The sequence below is a fragment of the Magnolia sinica genome, chromosome 12 (genome assembly GCF_029962835.1).
Source record: "Magnolia sinica isolate HGM2019 chromosome 12, MsV1, whole genome shotgun sequence".
Lineage (NCBI taxonomy): Eukaryota > Viridiplantae > Streptophyta > Magnoliopsida > Magnoliales > Magnoliaceae > Magnolia > Magnolia sinica.
The window spans coordinates 22,123,771-22,142,502 of record NC_080584.1 but is presented as its reverse complement, the minus strand read 5'-3'; the positions used below and the strand labels follow the sequence as shown (position 1 = coordinate 22,142,502).

The 18,732-nt window shown below is 39.8% G+C and overlaps 1 protein-coding gene across 5 annotated transcripts in view; it reads left to right on the top strand.

Moving 5' to 3' along the window:
• LOC131221102 (DNA polymerase eta) overlaps positions 1–18,732 on the top strand; it is a 55,100-nt gene that overhangs the window by 27,351 nt on the left and 9,017 nt on the right. For 3 of the 5 annotated variants that reach the window (XM_058216213.1, XM_058216214.1, XM_058216217.1), the window contains exons 8-10: positions 352–475; positions 12,494–12,607; positions 13,067–13,282. In XM_058216213.1, the coding sequence (XP_058072196.1) occupies positions 352–475; positions 12,494–12,607; positions 13,067–13,282 (454 nt within the window). The remainder of the gene's footprint in view (positions 1–351; positions 476–12,493; positions 12,608–13,066; positions 13,283–18,732) is intronic. The other 2 variants (XM_058216215.1, XM_058216216.1) reach the window with 2 other exon arrangements.

Genomic DNA, 18,732 nt, shown 5'->3' with positions numbered 1-18,732 from the left:
AGCTTTAGCCTTACATTATTCATCTTTTAGTTTATTGGACGAAGTATTATTTCTAAATTCTCTACCATGCTAAATCTAATGAAACTACACAACATTTACAGTTCCATGACATTCTTAACAAAATTCCTTTTATAACATATGAGCAACCCAAAGTTGCATGCTTGGACAAAGTTGATGGTAGCATAAGTGTTGAATACTATTAGTGATGATGATCATCATCATCATTGATGATATCATATCCTATTCTCATTAGTCCATTTGACATTCAATTTCTAACTGCTTGACCTAAGAATGATGGGCTACTGATTTTTTCCCCTTTTTTTTATTTTTTATTTTTTATTTCCACTCTAGTACATGGTTATGGAATATCGCTAGAGGCATCAGCGGGGATGAAGTTGAGGGTCGTCTTCTTCCCAAGAGCCATGGTTGTGCGAAGACATTTCCAGGCCCAAAAGCATTAAAAACAATTGCTTCTGTAAGGATACTCCTTTCTAAAAATCTACAATATTAATATTTATTGCAGGTGCCTACATGTATATTTCAATGAGCTCTTAACAATACAGTACATGACTCATGCTTTGTTTTTTTATTTTTTTTTGGGGTTGGTTGGGGTTGGGCTATGGTGGTGATATTGATAGTTTTTTTCTAGGGGACAATTGGGACATGGTTGCCGCATGGCATTTCCATTATTTTGCAAGAAGCATCTAACAAAATTTAATAAATGGGAAAACCGGTAAGACTCGATCTCCATTTATCCTTCAAAACAATGGAGGTGTTGGTGTTGCAACCATGAGCCCCATATTTTCTCTTGACAAAAAGATATCTTGAAAGTTCTACCAAATCAAGCTTTGTGCATACCATTTACATATAGAGAGTGGGTCTTTTGTATGTATGTGTTTTTGGGTGTGTGCATGTGCACAATGTTCTGTTCTCCTGAGTATGTTTTTGTGCTATAACATTATAATAAAAGAGTGTCTTACAGTTTTTGGGCATCTAACACACAAAACCCCTTTTCTTCAAAACTCTCTTCTCCTCTTCTCCTCTTCTTTCCTATTTACCTATAAGATCATCCAAACTCAATTTGATATCAGAGTCAGGTTTCAAGTTGATCGGAGATATAGGAGCCTGTTAATGTTAACAACTGTACGATTGAGAACAACATTGTATAATCCGTACAGTATGTTTTCAACCGAGAAGAACAATGTTTGAAGCATCTCGATTTTAGAAGATTTATGGTGATTTTTATAGATTTTTTGGAGCTCACCTGAGGTATGTTTCAGCCACTCTTCTCATTTGATTGCAAAACCTCAAAATTTCATTTTTCTATGGTTCCGCTCAAATCGGTGGAGATTTCTTGGATTTTTCTTCACATGATGGGTCGATTTTACCCCATATGATTATGCAAGGTGGTATTTTTCATTGAGGGGGAGATTTGGATGAGTTGTGACGCCAAAGGTGGTCCGGTTGGGCCATTTTTTGCTGTCCTTGGGGTTTTAAACATATACCAGAACTTCCAGTGTATGTCTAGGTTGATGCTCTTGGTGTGTGAGATGTATTCACACTTGATTCAAGTTTATTTCTAATGCTCGACACAGTTTTTGATTTTTAAGGTTGTTTTTGGAACCCCGAGCCCTCATTTGGAACATAGATTTGTGTTAATTTGTGACTCTTGTATTGGGTGTGCCTCATTTGAGTTGTTTGTACTTAAGTTTCTTCTTTGTTGTTTTTACTTAGAGTTTCTTCTTTGTGGACCCTTATCGAGGACAAAATCTCTTTTAGATCTGGTCTGGGATCCTCAGAATCAAATCCCTTGTTGATTACCACAGTTAAGTTGAATGGTAACAATTACCTACAATGAGCTTAATCTGTGAAGTTGATTTTAGGGGGTAGAGATGGACTTTCCTATATATTGGATGAACCTCCAAATCCTTCAGATGGGAATTTTAAGACCTAGACCGAAGAGAAGTTCTAAGTCATGGCTTGGCTACTTAATAGGATGGGTTCGACAGTGAGTAATTATGTCATGTGCTTGAGTTCGGTCAAAAGGATCCAGGACAACCTCCATGACATGTAGTCAAAGGCACATAATATATTCAGAGTTTTTAAGTTAATCTTTGATATTGGCAATTTTCAACAAATTCAAGATACTTGAAGGAGTATTTTTTGGCCCTTCGGGGTTTGTGGAATGACTAGATCTCTATTAGCCCCTTCCCTCCTACTATATAAATGATTATGATCATGTATGTAAGCAATGTAAAGACACTTGAACCATGCAATTCCTCTTGGGCCTTTACTCAAAGTATCATGGTGTTTGGGAACATATTATAGTCATGGATCCCATTCTTTGACCTCTATCTATGCCATGTGTTAGAGGGTGAACACCTCATCCACCTCTACTTTTGTTCCTCCTGATCGATTTGCATATGCAGTTGGAGACTGTCGCTCCTTTAGCCATGGATTTAGAGCTTCGACATGGGATACACAAGGATGTGGTCGTGATTTTAGGCCTAGTAATCAAGGCAGGGGCCATGAAAGTGAGCATAATGGTTGTGGTAGTCATGGTTACAATGGATGAGGATGTGGTCGTGACAGACATCGCACCTATACACAATGTGGGGGCACAAATCACATCGTCGATCAATGCTGGTACCTTATTGGACGTCCTTCCTGGGCCAGTGCATCTTTGGCTAGTAGTGTCTTAGGTGATTTTGAGGAGTCTTCACAAATGACTACTTCCGAGAAACCTTCTTCAAGTGACTATGTTCTCTTGTTGCCTGAGGCCTATGAAGCCTTAATGTGACTCCATATTCGTGATGCTCCTGATACTTCCAGTGATACTTCCAGAGCCACTGCAACCCGATTAGGTACTGCTCTCCATGTGTCTTCCCCTTCTTCCGAGGTCATTGACTCTAGAGCCACCTCGCATATAACTAGAAAACCCCATTTGTTTAGCTCTTTTCTTCCTTTATTTCAGCCTCACTTTTTCACTGTTGTAGATGGAAAGCAAACTCCAATATATTGAACTGGTTCCACCCATCTCTCCTCCAGCATCCAGCTATCATCCGTCCTACATATTCTCAGCTTTCTTAATTGCTTATTTGTTAGTTCTCTTACGAAGTCTTTAAATTGTTCCATAACTTTCTTTCCTTCTCACTGTGTGTTTCAGGACCTCCAGATGAAGCAGATGATTGGTTGGGGCCATGACCGTAGAGGAATCTATATCTTTGATGATGCACTTGCAATGTTATCTAGTCTTCTGTTCTTAGATCGAGTTTGTGTCCAAATGACATTGTCGTCTAGGACATCCATCCTGTCTAGGTTAAAATTTTCGTTTCCTTCAATTTTTGTAACCCTTGTGCTGTGACACTTGTGACTTCTCAAAGCATCATTGGGTCATATTTCCTCCTAGGTTGTATTTCCTCGTAGTATATCTGAGAGGAAATCTAGACCATTCGAACTTATTCATTCTGATGTTCAGGGCCCTACACCTATTATCTCTCTTTTTGGATATCTTCTCAAATTTAAACCTGAGGTGTTTAATATATTCATTTAAAAAAAAAAAAAAAAAAAACAATGAAGTATTCACTCAGTTTCAATGTCCTATTAAAATTCTACATTTTGACCATGGGGGCAAGTATATGTTGAATGTCTTTTTGTAGGATCATGGTATCTTATCCCGTGCTTCATATTCACGACCCCTCAACAAAATGTCGTGGTTGAGGGAAAGAACCGTCATATGACAAGTGCCTTCTTGCTTGGTATGAATCTTCCTAAACATTTTGGGACGATGCTTTATTTACTGCTACTTTTCTTTATTAATCACATACCATCTTGAATAAATTCTCGTTTGAAAATTTACATTTGCATGATAAACCTTTTCCCTTACCCCCAAAAGTCTTTGGGTTTATGTGCTATGTTTAAGTCCTTGATGGTGGTAATGACAATCCTCAAACTGTTAAATGCATCTTCTTAAGGTACTCTCGATCTCAAAAGGGGTATAAATGTTATAATCCTGTGACCTGTAAGAGATATGTCTCAGCGGATGTGACATTCTTTGAAGAGATTCTTTATTTTTATGAGGAAGGGCGATTGCTACATGAGCCTCTTATTTGTCAGGGAGCTATGCCCCTTCCTATTTCGTCTTGATGATACTCCTACATCACCTGTTTCCTCCAAGCCTATTCTGGTGCATCATTAACGGACTAAATCCTCCACTGCATAGCTGCCTATCATTGCATCCGCTTCTGCTGGTGGCTTAGGTACTATCTCTCACCCTCCGTCTCATGATGATCTTCTTATTGCCTTGCGAAAATCTTCTTACTCCTGTAGAAAACATCCCATTAGTAGTTTTGTTTCCTATCAACATCTTTCACCCTCCTAGTCTTTTACAGCTTTCATATCCTCATCGCTTGTCCCTCATAATTTGACTGGACTGGACTTAGGCTATGATGGAAGAACTGCAAGCACTTGAGAAGAACAATACCTGGGAGCTAGTTCCTCTACTATACCATTAGGTAGATTGTTGGATGCCAATGGATTTATACCATTAGGTATCTTTTAGATGGTTCACTTGACCACTATAAGGCATGGTTGGTCGCCAAGGATTATACTCAAACCTATAGTGTGGATTACTTTGAGACGTTCTGTCCTAAGGCCAAACTCAACTCTGTTTGGGTGGTTATTTCTCTGGTTGTAAATTTGTCTTGGCCTCTCTTCCAACTGAATGTAAAGAATGCTTTCTTATACGGTGGCCACGCCAAGAAAGTTTATATTCATCAGCCTTTGGGTTTTACGCTGTCAAATACTTCACTTGTGTGTCAATTGAAGAAGTCTATTTATGGCCTCAAACAATCTCCACATGCCTGGTTTGATAAATTTAGTCATACTCTCATCAATTTTGGATTTGCTGGAAGCCACGCGCTCTCTTTCATTTGTCAGTGGCCCACAGGGATTATGGTGCTCATTGCCCATGTTGATAACATTGTGTTATCCGACAATGATATGGAAGGCATGGTGGTCCTCAAGTCTTTCCTCAAGAGTCGGTTTGAGATCAAAGACCTTGGGACTTTTGGTATTTTCTGGGAATTGAAGTTGCTCGATCAAAGTCTGGAGTTGCGCTCTATTAAAGAAAATATGCTTTTCATTTTCTTTCTGAGACCAAGTTGGTAGGATGCAAGTCTGCTACCATGCCAATGGATACTACCTAGAAAATCACCCCTGATGACAATGACCTCGTCTCAGATCCTGGGATGTATCTCTAGTTGGTTGGCCAACTTATCTATTTAACTATTACTTGGTCAGACCTGTCTTATGTTGTGGGCATTGTTAGTCAATTCATGCAAGCCCCTCGGTAAAGGTTTACTATTTCAACCGTATGGTCATCTCTGGCTTTTCGGTTACTCTGATGCTGATTATGCTAATAGTTTGCATGACAAACAGTCGAAATCAGGGTATGTATATTTCTTGGTATAAATTTTGTCATCTGGAAGAGTAAGAAGCAGACTGTCATGGCGCAATCTTCTGCTGAAGCTGAGTATAAAGCAATGGTCCATGCAACATGTGAACTAGTTTGGCTTCGCATCCTATTGCAGAAACTTGGTTATTCCCCTTTAGGTCCCATTTTATTGTGTTGTGACAATCAACTGCCATTCACATTGCCAGCAATCCGGTGTTTCATGAGCGCATGAAGTACATTGAGATTGATTGCCATGTTATTCGGGAAAAAGTCACCAACAAGGAGATTGCAACCCCTTCCGTTTGTTCTGGTGAGTAGTTAGTCAATATTCTCACTAATTCTCTTAGTCGGGATGCTCTTCATTATATCACTGGCAAGTTGGGCATGATCAACATCTATGCTCCAACTTGAGGGAGGAGTATAGAGGGTAGGTATTTTGTATGCAGTGTTCGAAATATCTGTATCGTGTTAAGTATTGCACCCTTGGGATACAAATATGTATCGGTTATTGCACAGGATATATCGTTTGTATCGGGTAATTTATCGCACTTTTTGGGAAACATGGGGAAACATTAGGAAATTGGTTGAATTTTTCAATGAAACTTCAGGGATTGTTAAAAAAGACTTTAATACACTTTTAAATCATAACATCTTAAAAAAGAAGTGCACATAATTAGGGCTGAAAGTTAGGCGGGTTCAACCCGACCAACCCGTGGCCAACCTGACATTGGGTTGGGCTTGGGCAGGTTGTATCGGGTTTGGGCTCGGGCTTGGGCCATACAAACACCAACCCGATAAAACTTGGGTTAGGCTCGAGTTGAGGTCTCAGTTTGCCCGGCCTAACCTGAACCCGATCAATATATAAATTCCTTATAAATTAATTATAATTGAGTGCGGATCATCTGTGTTGAAGGCACATGAAATTCCAATACTGTCGGGTTTCATTGGTCCATGTCATTTTCGATGACTCAGGCTAACAAGATACACCTGATTTCTCTCTCCCAAATAGATTGCTTGATACACAATACGACTTTTAAAGGAGTAGTTGTCCTATATTTTAGCTTGTTTGTTTAGAAAAAATGAACTTCTTTACGATAAATAACTACATATATAATTAATGAAATTATAGGTATAAAAAATAAGACGTGTGTTGACAATATAATAGACTAATGTAAAATGAAAATATTAGCATATATCTACCCGACCAACCCGGCCAACCTGACCGAGCCCGCTTGGGTTAGGCTTGGGTTCAGAATTCCCAACTCGAGGTTGGGTTGGGTTAGGTTAGGGTTGAGGTATAGGAACCTTGGGTTGGGCTAGGGTTGAGTACCAACCCAACCCACCCGAGTTTCAGCTCTACACATAATAGGTTTCCCTCATATAGGGTCCTAAGCTATGTGCTTTCTGACTGAACTATGCAACAATATTCAAATTGAATGGATAACATCTAGAGTATATATGACGATTCTAGATGACGATCATTTCATTAAACAATCCTAAATACTCCAAAATTAGTCTCAATTGATAGCTATTTGAAGGAATTATTTTTTAATTTAAAAACGATTTTTTTTTTTTTTTTTTTTTTTTTTTTTAATGTTTTAAAATTGACAAGGACTTAACAAATCAGTAGATCAGTCCTCATAGGTGCTTGATTTCATTTTGGAGTGCAAAATTGTAAGCAATTTGGGAGAAATTGGAAAATTTTCGAATTTTCCCCAAAATTTCCCAAATTGGACCACCTACATTCAAATTTCGAAATTAGAGTGTATGCGATGATCATTTCATCAAATATTTTAAAATTAGTCTCAATTGACAGCTAGTTGAAGAATAATTTTGAAAAAAAATATGGAGAATAGGAAGAACCTATGGATATTGAAATCAAAGCTCAAACTCCATGATTTTTCATGCAAAACATGAAGAATCAATGGATTTGTAACCATTTGACACTGATTTAAAATAATTTCAACAAAAAAGGGATCGAAAATTGAAAATGTTCATCGGATTGAACATGTGGGATATATGAACACTACTTGTGCGTTTAATATCGCACAGGTGGGATACAAGATATATCGTGGGATATATCGGTCGATATCGTTGATATTTAAAACATTGTTTGTGTGTATTTGTTTTTTGGTGTGTGCATGTGCACAATGTTCTATTCTGCCAAGGAGTATTCTTTTGTGTTATAACATATAATAAAAGAGTGTGTTAGCCTGTTAGGGCATCTAACACATGGAACCCCTTTTCTTTAAAACCCTCTCTCTCCCTCTCTCCCTCTCTCCCCTCTTGTTTTCTCCTCTTTCGTCCTATTCATTTATTAGATCATCCAAGCTCAACTCTACAGAGGCTGAAATGTTGATTTCTACTGCTCTTTTCGTCCACATAAGCTTAGGACAACTTCTACCATCTCTTTTGATGATCCTTATTTGGGCACCTCTTTGTGCTTGTCGGGCTTGTCAGCACTACATGTGTAGAGTAATATTGAAGCCTTGTCCTTGCTATCAGTGTTCGTAATTTCCATACTATTGGCCGATATTATCGTTATTGTTGGCCAGCAATACGAAACTCCTTAGACTTCACTCGGAAATGAAAAAAAAAGGGTATTCTTTGTATTGTGCATGATATCGCACGATATCGCAAAATATCGGCGATTTTGATGATATATCGCAATTTATCTTGAATTTTTCAATGATTTTATACACAATATCGTCGATCTCTATCGATATCGACGATATCTTCTATAGCCACTACGACGGAATGTTTTTGTAGCCACCTTACCCTGTTATCAATAAAGCAGGCATCGTTTTCGGCGATATGAGGCAAAATCCTCTCTACTACCCCCACAAATTCGAAAAAAATATTAAAAATTATATTAAAAGATCTCTCTTACATGAAGATTTACATTAGGCAGTTGCCTTCGACCGGATTTGGTGGGCCAAACATCAAGCACGCCAGATTAGGTAAGAAAACCTTAAAACCCTTTAAAATTTTTTTTTTTTTCTTACCGATAGAAATTCTCTAAAAAAAGATGAATTCTTACTGAGGTTTTGGGGATTTTGGTGGGGATTTGGAAGAATGATGTAATTCGGGCGAGATTTTAGGGGATTTCTAAATGGATTCAAAATCGCACAACCTTTGGAGCCTGTGGAGAAGAAGACGAGTTTGGGGAGGTTTTGTCGACTCTCCTTATCTAAGGAGTGGATTCGGTGCATCTCCAGTGTATTTAAGACAGTGTAGCCCTTATGGTGGGGCTCACCTCGATGTGTGTGTGTGTGTGTGTGTGTGTGTGTGTGTATTATCCATTTCGTCCATACGTTTGTACATATCCATTTAGGTCATGAGACAGAATGAGGTAGATCGAAAGCTCAAGTGGACCCCATCACAGAAAATAGTGGGGATTGAATGTTTATCATAGCAAAACTTCTTGGGGGCCACAGAAGTTTTTGATCACGCTAATATTTGTGTTTTCCCATAGTCCATATTTTCCTAGACTTATGAATAGGTTGGATCACAAATAAACATTATGATGGTCCCTAGGAACATTTCAAATTTCAACGATGGGTATCACTGCCCCCGTTGTTTTTTGTGGTGGGGTCCACTTGAGCTTTGGATCGGCCTCATTCTTTGGCCGATGCCCTAAAATGATCCCTCCAAATGGATGGATGGTGTGGATACAACACATACATCATGGTGAGGCCCACTGTCAGGGTCCCACTCACATCGCTCTTCCGTTTGAACTAAGAGCGGATTAGCTGCTACCTCGGGAACAACTTAGTGGGTGTTACCCTAAGGTCCCTAACTGTGCGGGGCCCATCTTGATGTATTTTATTTTATTTTATTTATTATTATTATTTTAATATCCATGCTGTCCATTTGTTTTTCCATCTCATTTTATAATGCGATACCAAACCCTAAGAAGATCCCCAGTGTTTGATACAAAACTTTTGTGGCCATACGAATGGGCTCAACGGTAGTTGCTTAATCCACACCGTTTCCTCTTGTGTGGCCCACTTGGCTCTTAGATTCAGCTCAGTTTTGGCCGCATGTCCTAAAATGATTGGGCCAAACTAATGACGGGTTGGATTCATAAAAAACATCACAGTGGACCCCATCTAGGTTCTCAACTCTTGTTCTGGGACACTAATTGCGTACTGACAGCGAGGTGGCTACTGAGAGTGCTATGTGGACCTGTAGATATACATACATATATATATATATATATATATGTTTTATCCAAGCCGTCCATCTATTTTTCCAGATCAGTATAGAGCATGAGCTCAAATATGAGGGAGATCCAAATATCGAGTCACAAGAAAACTGTAGCGATTGAATTCCCTCCATTAAAAACTTCCTAGGGCTCACTGTAATGTTTATTTGTCATCCAACCTGTTGATTATATCACGCACACCTAGATGAACAAAAAACACAAATATCAACTTAATCCAAAACTCGTGGCCCTAAGAAGTTTTTAATGGCGAGTGTTCAATCACCACTCTTTCCTGTGGTGTGGTCCATATGAGATTTGGATCTGCCTCATTTTTGGGCTCATGCCATAAAATAGTCTAGAGAAATGGATAGATGGCATGGATGGGACACATACATCATAGTGGGGTGCGCACTGTGAGTAGGCAATCTGCGTCCCTGTTTTGGTCGATCCCTAACTATGGGGCCCATTGTAATGTATGTGCGTTATATCCACACTGTTCATCCATTTTGAAAGCTCATTTTCGGGCATGATCCCAAAAATGAAGCAGGTTCAAGTCTTAGCTGGACCATAATACAGTTAACAGTAGTGATTGACCCCCCCCCCCCCCCCCCCAAAAAAAAAAAAAAAAGAAGTAAAACTTCATGGGGTCCACCAGAATTTTTATTTGCCAGGTAACGTCACGAATACCTGGATGAAGAGACCACACAAATATCAGCTTGATCTAAAGCTTCTGTGGTCCATGAAAAGTTTATAATGGTCGATTACCACTGTTTCCTATATTATGATCCACTTAAAAAAAAATTTTAAAAAAATTTACCTTCATTCAGCTGTGATTTTTTTTTTTTTTTTTTAAGTGGGATTCACCAGCTATATATTAATAAAGGAAAATGTACATGTTGGAGATTCGGATGGGCCCCATAGAGAAACAGGCCACACCTATCATATGGAAAGAAGAAAACAAAAAACTGAGGAAGACAAATGAAGAAGAAACTGAAGTCAGCTGCAAGAAATGAGCTGACAGGCAGAAGTTCCTGGTTGGAGCTGACTAAGGCCTCCCAGAAGTGCTGGAATTAGATGTAGCCAAGGAGAAATGGACATGAGAATGTGCCCGGGGGGGGGGGGGGGGGAATGTTGGGAAGTTTATTGCGGAGTTTTTTTATATACAATTAAATCCTTACGAATGCAGCAGCGGGCCTGCACTTCAAGAATATGATAACTAAGGTGCAACGTGGGAGTGAGGGTGTGCAACCGTCCATGCCCTTTGAGATAATTGGTAGGCATTTAGATGAAGAACATGCAGCGATGGAGAAATATGTGGACTCACCATAGGCTGTCATGGGAGATGTACGGCTCCACCGTCATGTGTGACAGTTGGATTGGACCGACGACGATGTCGGTCATAAATTTTATGGTCTATTATAGAGGATGGGTAGTATTCCTAAAATCCGTGATGCGACCAATAAGATTCGGAGACAGAGGACGCCTCTTTTGGCCCAGTTTCTCTTAAATCATGCATGGAGAGGGAAGTTTGGAATCTCGTCTATTCAGTCAATCATGCCAAGAGGAGCATTTCAGGGTGATAGAGGACTGATACCTACACATAGAGGTGTCGGGTATTAGTTTTAGTTTCCCTTTGAGAATGCTATCATTGAATGTTATGGAAATGGGGGCTGTGGAGCATGGGCTTGCTATCAAGAACATTGGGGGCAGAATGAAAATTATGTTGTCATGATTTAGGAAACTAAAGCAGAGGCGATCCTTGAGAAATGGAGCTCTGGATGCTGGGGTAGTTGAAGGAGCTTTATTGCGATGGTAGGTTCATTTTAGTTGTATCCTCTGACTATGGGATGAGGATTAATCAATGTTCTTGAGGAATGCAAAGGCCATTCTTCCTCTTGACTAATGGATGAGGATTAATCAATGTTCTTGAGGAATGCAAAGGCCATTCTTGTTGTCTCACAGGTGTGTTTCAAAATCTGACAGTTTTCACTGGCAATTTGTAATTCCAAGGCCCTAATGATCATCACCTGAGATTGAGAGATATCTTGTGGGCTGAGCTTGAGAAGATTTTGTCCAGATGGGGGCCATGCTTCTTTTTCTGAGTTTATTAACAGAAATGAATTCCTTGATATTCATTCTCAGAGTTGGTCTGTTTACTTGGTCCAGTAATGAACACAGCTCCTTTTAAGTGTAAAGTGGACAAATTTCATCTACGATCTGAGGGATAAGAGCACTTTCACAATGTCTGTTCTTCAATACTCCCGCATCCTCAACTTGTTTTCTTGCTAATCTATTGAAAAAGAAATGAAACAACAAAATCATTCTTCTTCTTACCTTTGGGGCTCCAGCTCGAAATCTCTCTCTGATCGCAATTTCTCCACTAAATTTTTATTTTGATGTGAAACAACTAATGTGGAGTTGTTAAAACTTTCCTATAAAACCCCCCAAAAAAGGGAGGAAAAACTTTTAAAATATTGTGGATTTATTTGTATTTTTCCAATGATTTGCTCTATTAGCGGTCAGTGCTTGAGAAACATTGCGAGTGTCCATCAATTCAGTGAACTTTTGTAACATGGGGCTTGCTGCTATATCTGTAGAGACTGAATATCATGATAGGTCAACATATATTGTATTGTTTTTGCATTCCTGCAAGGTTTCATATTGCTGACCTTGCGAGACCGAGATATTGGCTGATACCATTGATAGATAGAACACTGCAATGGCATACTCTGAATCTCTGATGCTCAAGTCTTTGAAAATGATTCCTTTTCACTGCATTGAAGTATTCATTTGTTATTTTTTCCACAAGTCTCTGTGTGCTCTTCATCTAGGTTGAACACTGGCTTAATGAGCTCTGTGAAGAACTGAGTGAACGTATCCAGTCAGACTTGGACCAAAACAAGCGTGTCGCGCACACACTGACCCTGCATGCTAGGGGATACAAGGTATGTCACTTTGAATTTTGCTAGCCCATCACTCACCCTCTACAGGAACCATTGCATGCAGCACAGGAACCAACCTACCTTGTGTGCGGGCATCTGATCCATACATAAGGTGATGACCCGGTACGAAAAATAAAATAAAATCATTATAGTCAGTTGGTCACCCTTCAGGCATCTGTACAAAAGGAATGGACAGTTTAATATAAAAAACTTGCTAACAGTTCAGCTCAGTATATACATGTGGCCCACTTGAAGAGGACTGGTCTTCTTTTGTGCCAGGTCATCTTCATAGTGTCTCCACCTTACTGGCAGTGGCACCACACGTTGGTGACATTGGTTCTGGATCAGAATCAGAATTGGTGTCACTAACATTTGGTGCCAGTAAACATCTGTCTTTATGTTTTTGAAATCGATCAAGATAATATTGTAGTTTATTTTTATGTTGACTGTGTAATCCTGCAGTCTAATGACTTTGATCCACACAAGAAGTTCCCTTCCAAGTCGTGCCCATTAAGGTATGGGACTGCAAAAGTTCAAGAAGATGCTCTGAAACTATTTGAGTCTGGGCTACGTGAATTCCTGGGCTTATGCAGAGTTGAAGCACAAGGAAACCAAAATTACAGTTGGGGAGTAACATCTCTCTCTGTTTCGGCGAGTAAAATAGTAGCTGCACCATCTGTAAGTTTCAAACTGTGTTGCTTAATTTGATAATTGGTTACCTATAGAGGACACATTCGTCTCTTCATTGGTTTCATTAAAAGATTTGCTGGTCACTGAAATATAATTTGATCTAAAGTGTTCGAAAACTAGGGAGTCAACCAGGACTCACCTAGGGGCCTGTTTGGAGTTTGTACATGATGTCTGCAAAAGGGAGTTTCCACAAAAGCCATTACATTGAATTGCCAAAAAGCCTGATTGATTGGTTTTTGTTGAGTAGTAGGCTTTTTAGTGACTATTTTGTCGAGCGGGGAATCAAAGGTGGGTTGCAAAAGTGCATCCAAATGCACATCTTGAAAAGGGATTTGCTCAAAATGTGTTTAGGCGTCAAAATCCCCTTTTGAGGGTGCATCCAAACGGGCCCTAAGTTGACTGAACTTGGTCACTCATTCATTCGAGTGAAATGTAGTCTGCTCAGCACAAACCAGTGAGTCTTGAAAGTCTGGTCCCTGGTTTTGGTTCTCAAAGAATGGATTTAACAATATGGACTATTTATTGATTTTAAAAATTAGTAAAATACTATTTGTAATTTCCCTTTTAAAGTGTTTGCTGAAAATTCAAATCCCAAGTGATAAATTCTTGGATGACTCTAAATCCTAGCCATGACAAGGAAATAGAGAAATGAGTGATAATGGTTCACAAGTGTGAAATATTGAGAACCAAGAGCTTGTTTTCTTCGTGAATTCATATGCCTCTCCTTTAGGGCCTGTTTGGATTCATGGAAAGCAAGAGAAAGGGAATAATGTTTCTGATGAAACTTAGTTTCCATCATTTGTTAAGCCTTTCTTTGTGGGAAATTGTGAGAAACACCATTTCCCACTTTCTATCTTTGTTGAAAAATAAATAAATTTATTTTCTCACCTCCATCCCTAAGAAATGTATTTTCCCATGGTGGAAGGAAAATGGGTTTCTCAAGGGTTAAAGCCCAAATGCACCACCATCCATGTTCAATCACTTCACATGTGCCACATTGTGCCAAATGAGACATTGTCCATCTTCGGTCATGCCCCGCATGTACCACCATTCATCTTATCTTGTGCCCCACGTGTAAAAAGCCCCCATTGTGCTAATGTGACGCATATCACCATTCATCTTCTCTTGCGCCCCATGTGCTATTGTGCCCCATGTACCACAATTCATCTTACTTGTGCCCTCCATGCACCATTGTGCCACATGTGCCATTGTCCATCTTCAATCCTCCAAATATGCCATGTGCCAATGGTGCCAATGTGAACAAGTGCTATCATCTAGCTTTAGTGCCCAGATGTCAAATGTGCCAATGCGTGTCTTGTGCCACTGTACAACTTCAAGCAACTCACCATACAACTTCAAGCACCTCACCATTTCCCTCCTCCGGTCAGAAAATCAATTTGGTGAGAGTTCTTTGGCATTCGTTTATAGAATGAGGGAATTCAATAGCTAGTGGATGTGATAGGGTGCAAGGTAGGCTCTCTGGCCAGTTAGGTTGTTATTGTGTATCAATAAATCTGCCAAGAGGCTTTGAGATGCAGTGAATGATAGAGTAGAAGGAAAGTTATTAGCTTGGAAAGGAAAATATCTTTCGTTGGGTGGCCACATTACTCTCATCAGGCGGCCCTATCAAACTTGTGATCTACTTCATGTCTCTCTTTGGGTGCCTAGTAAGTGTTATCAACCACATTGACAAGATATAAATTGGATATTCTTTGGAGCAGAACGGAAGAAATGCATAATTTCCATCTCATCAGGAGGAAGGGGGGCTTGGTATTAGAGATTTGAGAGCTATGAATATCTTATTACTAAGTGAATGGCTATCAAGGTTCGGGTTAAGAGGAGGGCAGCATTTGGACTGACACAGCAGCTAGTAAATATAGCTGCCAAGAGGGAGGGTGGGCTATGTCGCATGCATCATTATATTGGGCTTTGGGTATTTGGAAAGGAGTCATGAAGAGCATTGAGTTTTTCTCCCAAGGAACCTCTTTTAGCGTGGGCAATGGCACTCGTGTTAGGTTCTAGGAAGATGCATGATGTGGAATTGGCCTTTGACAAATTCCCAAACCTTTGCCAAGTGCCGATTGTCCATGGAGCAAGCACTTCACAATCTTTCATTGTTGAGGGAGGCACTTCTTCTTGGTTCCCTCATTTCTGTATTAGATGTAGAATCAAAGACTTTGTGCATTTTCAGGATCGGTTTAAGAATGTGAATCTAAACTCATTGGAAGGGGATGGTGTTAAAAATTAGATTGCACGGGAAGCTTTCCGTGAAGTCCATTTATCATCTCATTTGTGTGGTGAGCAAGGTACTTTGTAACGGCTGTCACGTAATGGTAACAACGACAACTGTTACACATTACGGGGTCGTAATGATCGTAATAATTATTATGGAAAAAAGACCCGTATGGCTGTTATGGCCCTATAATGGTCCATTGTGAGGCCGACATAGGTTTTTATTTTTTTAAAGACTAACAGCTGTTATGACCCGTATTGTAACGGTAGTGGCGGTGGCTGTCACAACCATCGTTATTGTTACAGAACACCATGTTGGTGAGCTCCTGAAAGGTAGTTCAACTTTCATTTGGAAGATGCCAGTCCCTACTAGAGTAGCTATGTTTGGTTGGCTTATGGTAAAGGATGAATCTTGACCAGTGATCAATTGCACAAAAAAACATGATTATAAAAACTGGTTGCATTTCATGTCTTGGGGCAGCTGAATTAGTGGATCACCTTCTTATCCATTGCCTATTTGCCTTCAAGGTTTGGTGGAGAATATGGGCTTCATTTGGTGTATGCTAGACCTCCCCGACATCTATTGAAGATTTCCTTCTTACCTAGTTTGGAGACATGAGGGGCAAAAGATGAAAGATCCCATGGTGGTATTCTTTATGGTCCATTTTGAAAGAAAGGAATAATAGATTGTTCAAGAATCATTCGAGCTCGACTGAGATAGTCTTCCATAAGACGAAAAATTGGAATCATTTATTAGGCGCCAGTCTTAGAGCCTTTCAATAATAGTATTTGGGAGGAGTGGGCCAAGTGGTAGGTCTTCAAGAGTATCTCAAAATTGGGATGGACGCATCCCAACAGCAATCACAATGCATAGTTTGACAGTCCATCGGGAAATGTGAGGGATTGAAGATCTTGACTTGTCAAGTGGAAAAGATGACAGCGCCCTACCATTCTGGAGCTTGATGATGTTCAAGTTGATCTGACACATAAGATAACATCATCAACTGCTGGTGAAGCAGAAAATGCAATACAAAGGTGATGACCAACTATGATTCTAAACTCGAGGATTATTTTTCTCCAAGCTAGGGGGAACTGGTGGATCCTACCCATTTGATCATTTGGCCCGGACATAGATTGAACCTCCTTGCTTACTGACTGAAATTTTGTTAGATCCTATTGGAAATTTGTCTCACATGAGGGTTTAAATTGTAGATCAGGCCCATATGTTAGTTCATTTTAAATATCAAGACCATCCAAATTTAAGATTTGGACCACATTAAGGGTTCATATTGACCTGATCAACTATCTTTATCAAATAAAAGGTCTTGTTGGGTATTTTGGGCCAAATCAATGGTCTAATTGGATTGTGTGATCCATTTATCCAATTCAATGGCCGCAAAGGACTCATTTAGTGGTTCGTTAACCTGTGAGGCCATATCACCAATTGGATGGTTAAAAATCAAGGACTGATTGACTTGTGAGGGCCCACAAGTCCAATTGTACATGCCAATGGGCCCATACATAACCATAAAGAGTATTTGCTGGTTTACAAGTTGTAGAATACCTCCCAAGTCATATGTTTGTGAATATAGAGACTCCAAGGGAAGGAACTCTTATTTAAGGTTGTTTGGTATAGGCTTTGTCGAAAGTTGAAGCTTCTAAAGTTAAAGATTAAAGAATGGAAAAATACCGTGCTTCGAGAAAGGGAAATCGAGACAGAGGAGATCTTATCTGATATTCTAGCTATGGATAAGGAAGGGGAAATAGGCCAGCTGACTGTCGATAAGTCGATTAAAAAAATGCAGCTTATCCAAAAGTATTCTGCCAGAGTATTGGAGGATGAAATATCATGGAGGCAAAAATCAAGAGCTAGGTGGATCAAAGAAGGTGACAAAAACACTCATTTTTTTCACTCTATAGCTAGTGCGAGAGCAAGGAGGAATAAAATTAGCAGCTTGATAGTGAATGGGCAGCCAACTGATGACCGGCAAATTATAACTGAAGAGGCCATCCGATATTTCAGCGACCTTCTTAGGGGTGAAGATTGGAAGAGACCATGTCTAGATCTTTTGCAGTTCGACAGAATTTCTGAAGAAGAAGCTATAAGGCTGGAATCTCCAATAACTATAGAAGAAGTGAAAGGGGCTATAGAAGATCTTGGAGGTGAAAAGGTCCCTCAGCCAGACGGCTTTCCGATAGCGTTTTCCCAAATTTTTTTTGGGGAAATTCTAAAGGGAGACATCATGGACTATATGTTAGAATTTTCAGATAGAAGTCGTTTATCGAAAGAGTTGGGCGCTTCCTTCATCACTCTAATTCCAAAGATCTCAGGTGCAGAATCGTCAAAAGATTTTAGACCCATTAGTTTAATTGGCAGCCCCTATAAAATTCTAGCGAAAGTTCTAGCATCGCGGTTGAAGGGGGTTTTAGGGAAGATCATTTCAGATGATCAAAGTGCATTCATCCCGGGAAGACAGATTATTGATAGCTCTCTAATTGCTTTAGAATGTTTGGACTCGAGTAAGAGATCAAAGCAAAAAGGTATCCTATGTAAATTGGACATCGAAAAGGCATATGACCATGTAGATTGGGTTTTCTTACAGTGCATGCTCCAACAGATGGGTTTTGGAGATAGGTGGAGGAAGTGGATGGGGGAATGCATGGGTTCTGCTTTCTTTTCAATTCTTATTAATGACTCCCCTAAAGGCTTCTTCAAGAGCACTAGGGGACTGAGGCAGGGGGACCTGCTATCCCCATTCCTGTTTTTGATAGTGGCGGAAGCTCTTTCGAAAATGTTGGATAAAGGCCAGGAAAAAGGCATCATTAGCGGTATTATCGTTGAAGGTATGGATAGGTTGATCTTGCGTGTGCAGTTTGCCAACGACATACACCTGTTTAGCAAAGCAGAGGAAGAAAAAGTTATCAACCTTCGAACGATTATTCAGTGCTTTGAGGTGGTTTCGGGTCTCAAAGTGAACATGGCTAAATCAAAGATGTTTGGCATTAACATGGAGGGAGAAGAGATATTGAAATTTGCTGATTTGTTTGACTGTGCAGTGGATTCCCTTCTGACTACATTCGTGGGCCTTCCGCTTTGCTTTTGAAAACCTCCGCTACATATGTGGGATAAGGTTATCTCCAGATTTGACGCATATCTAGCTAGATGGAAATACAGATTTCTTTCTCTAGGTGGAAGAATCACTCTT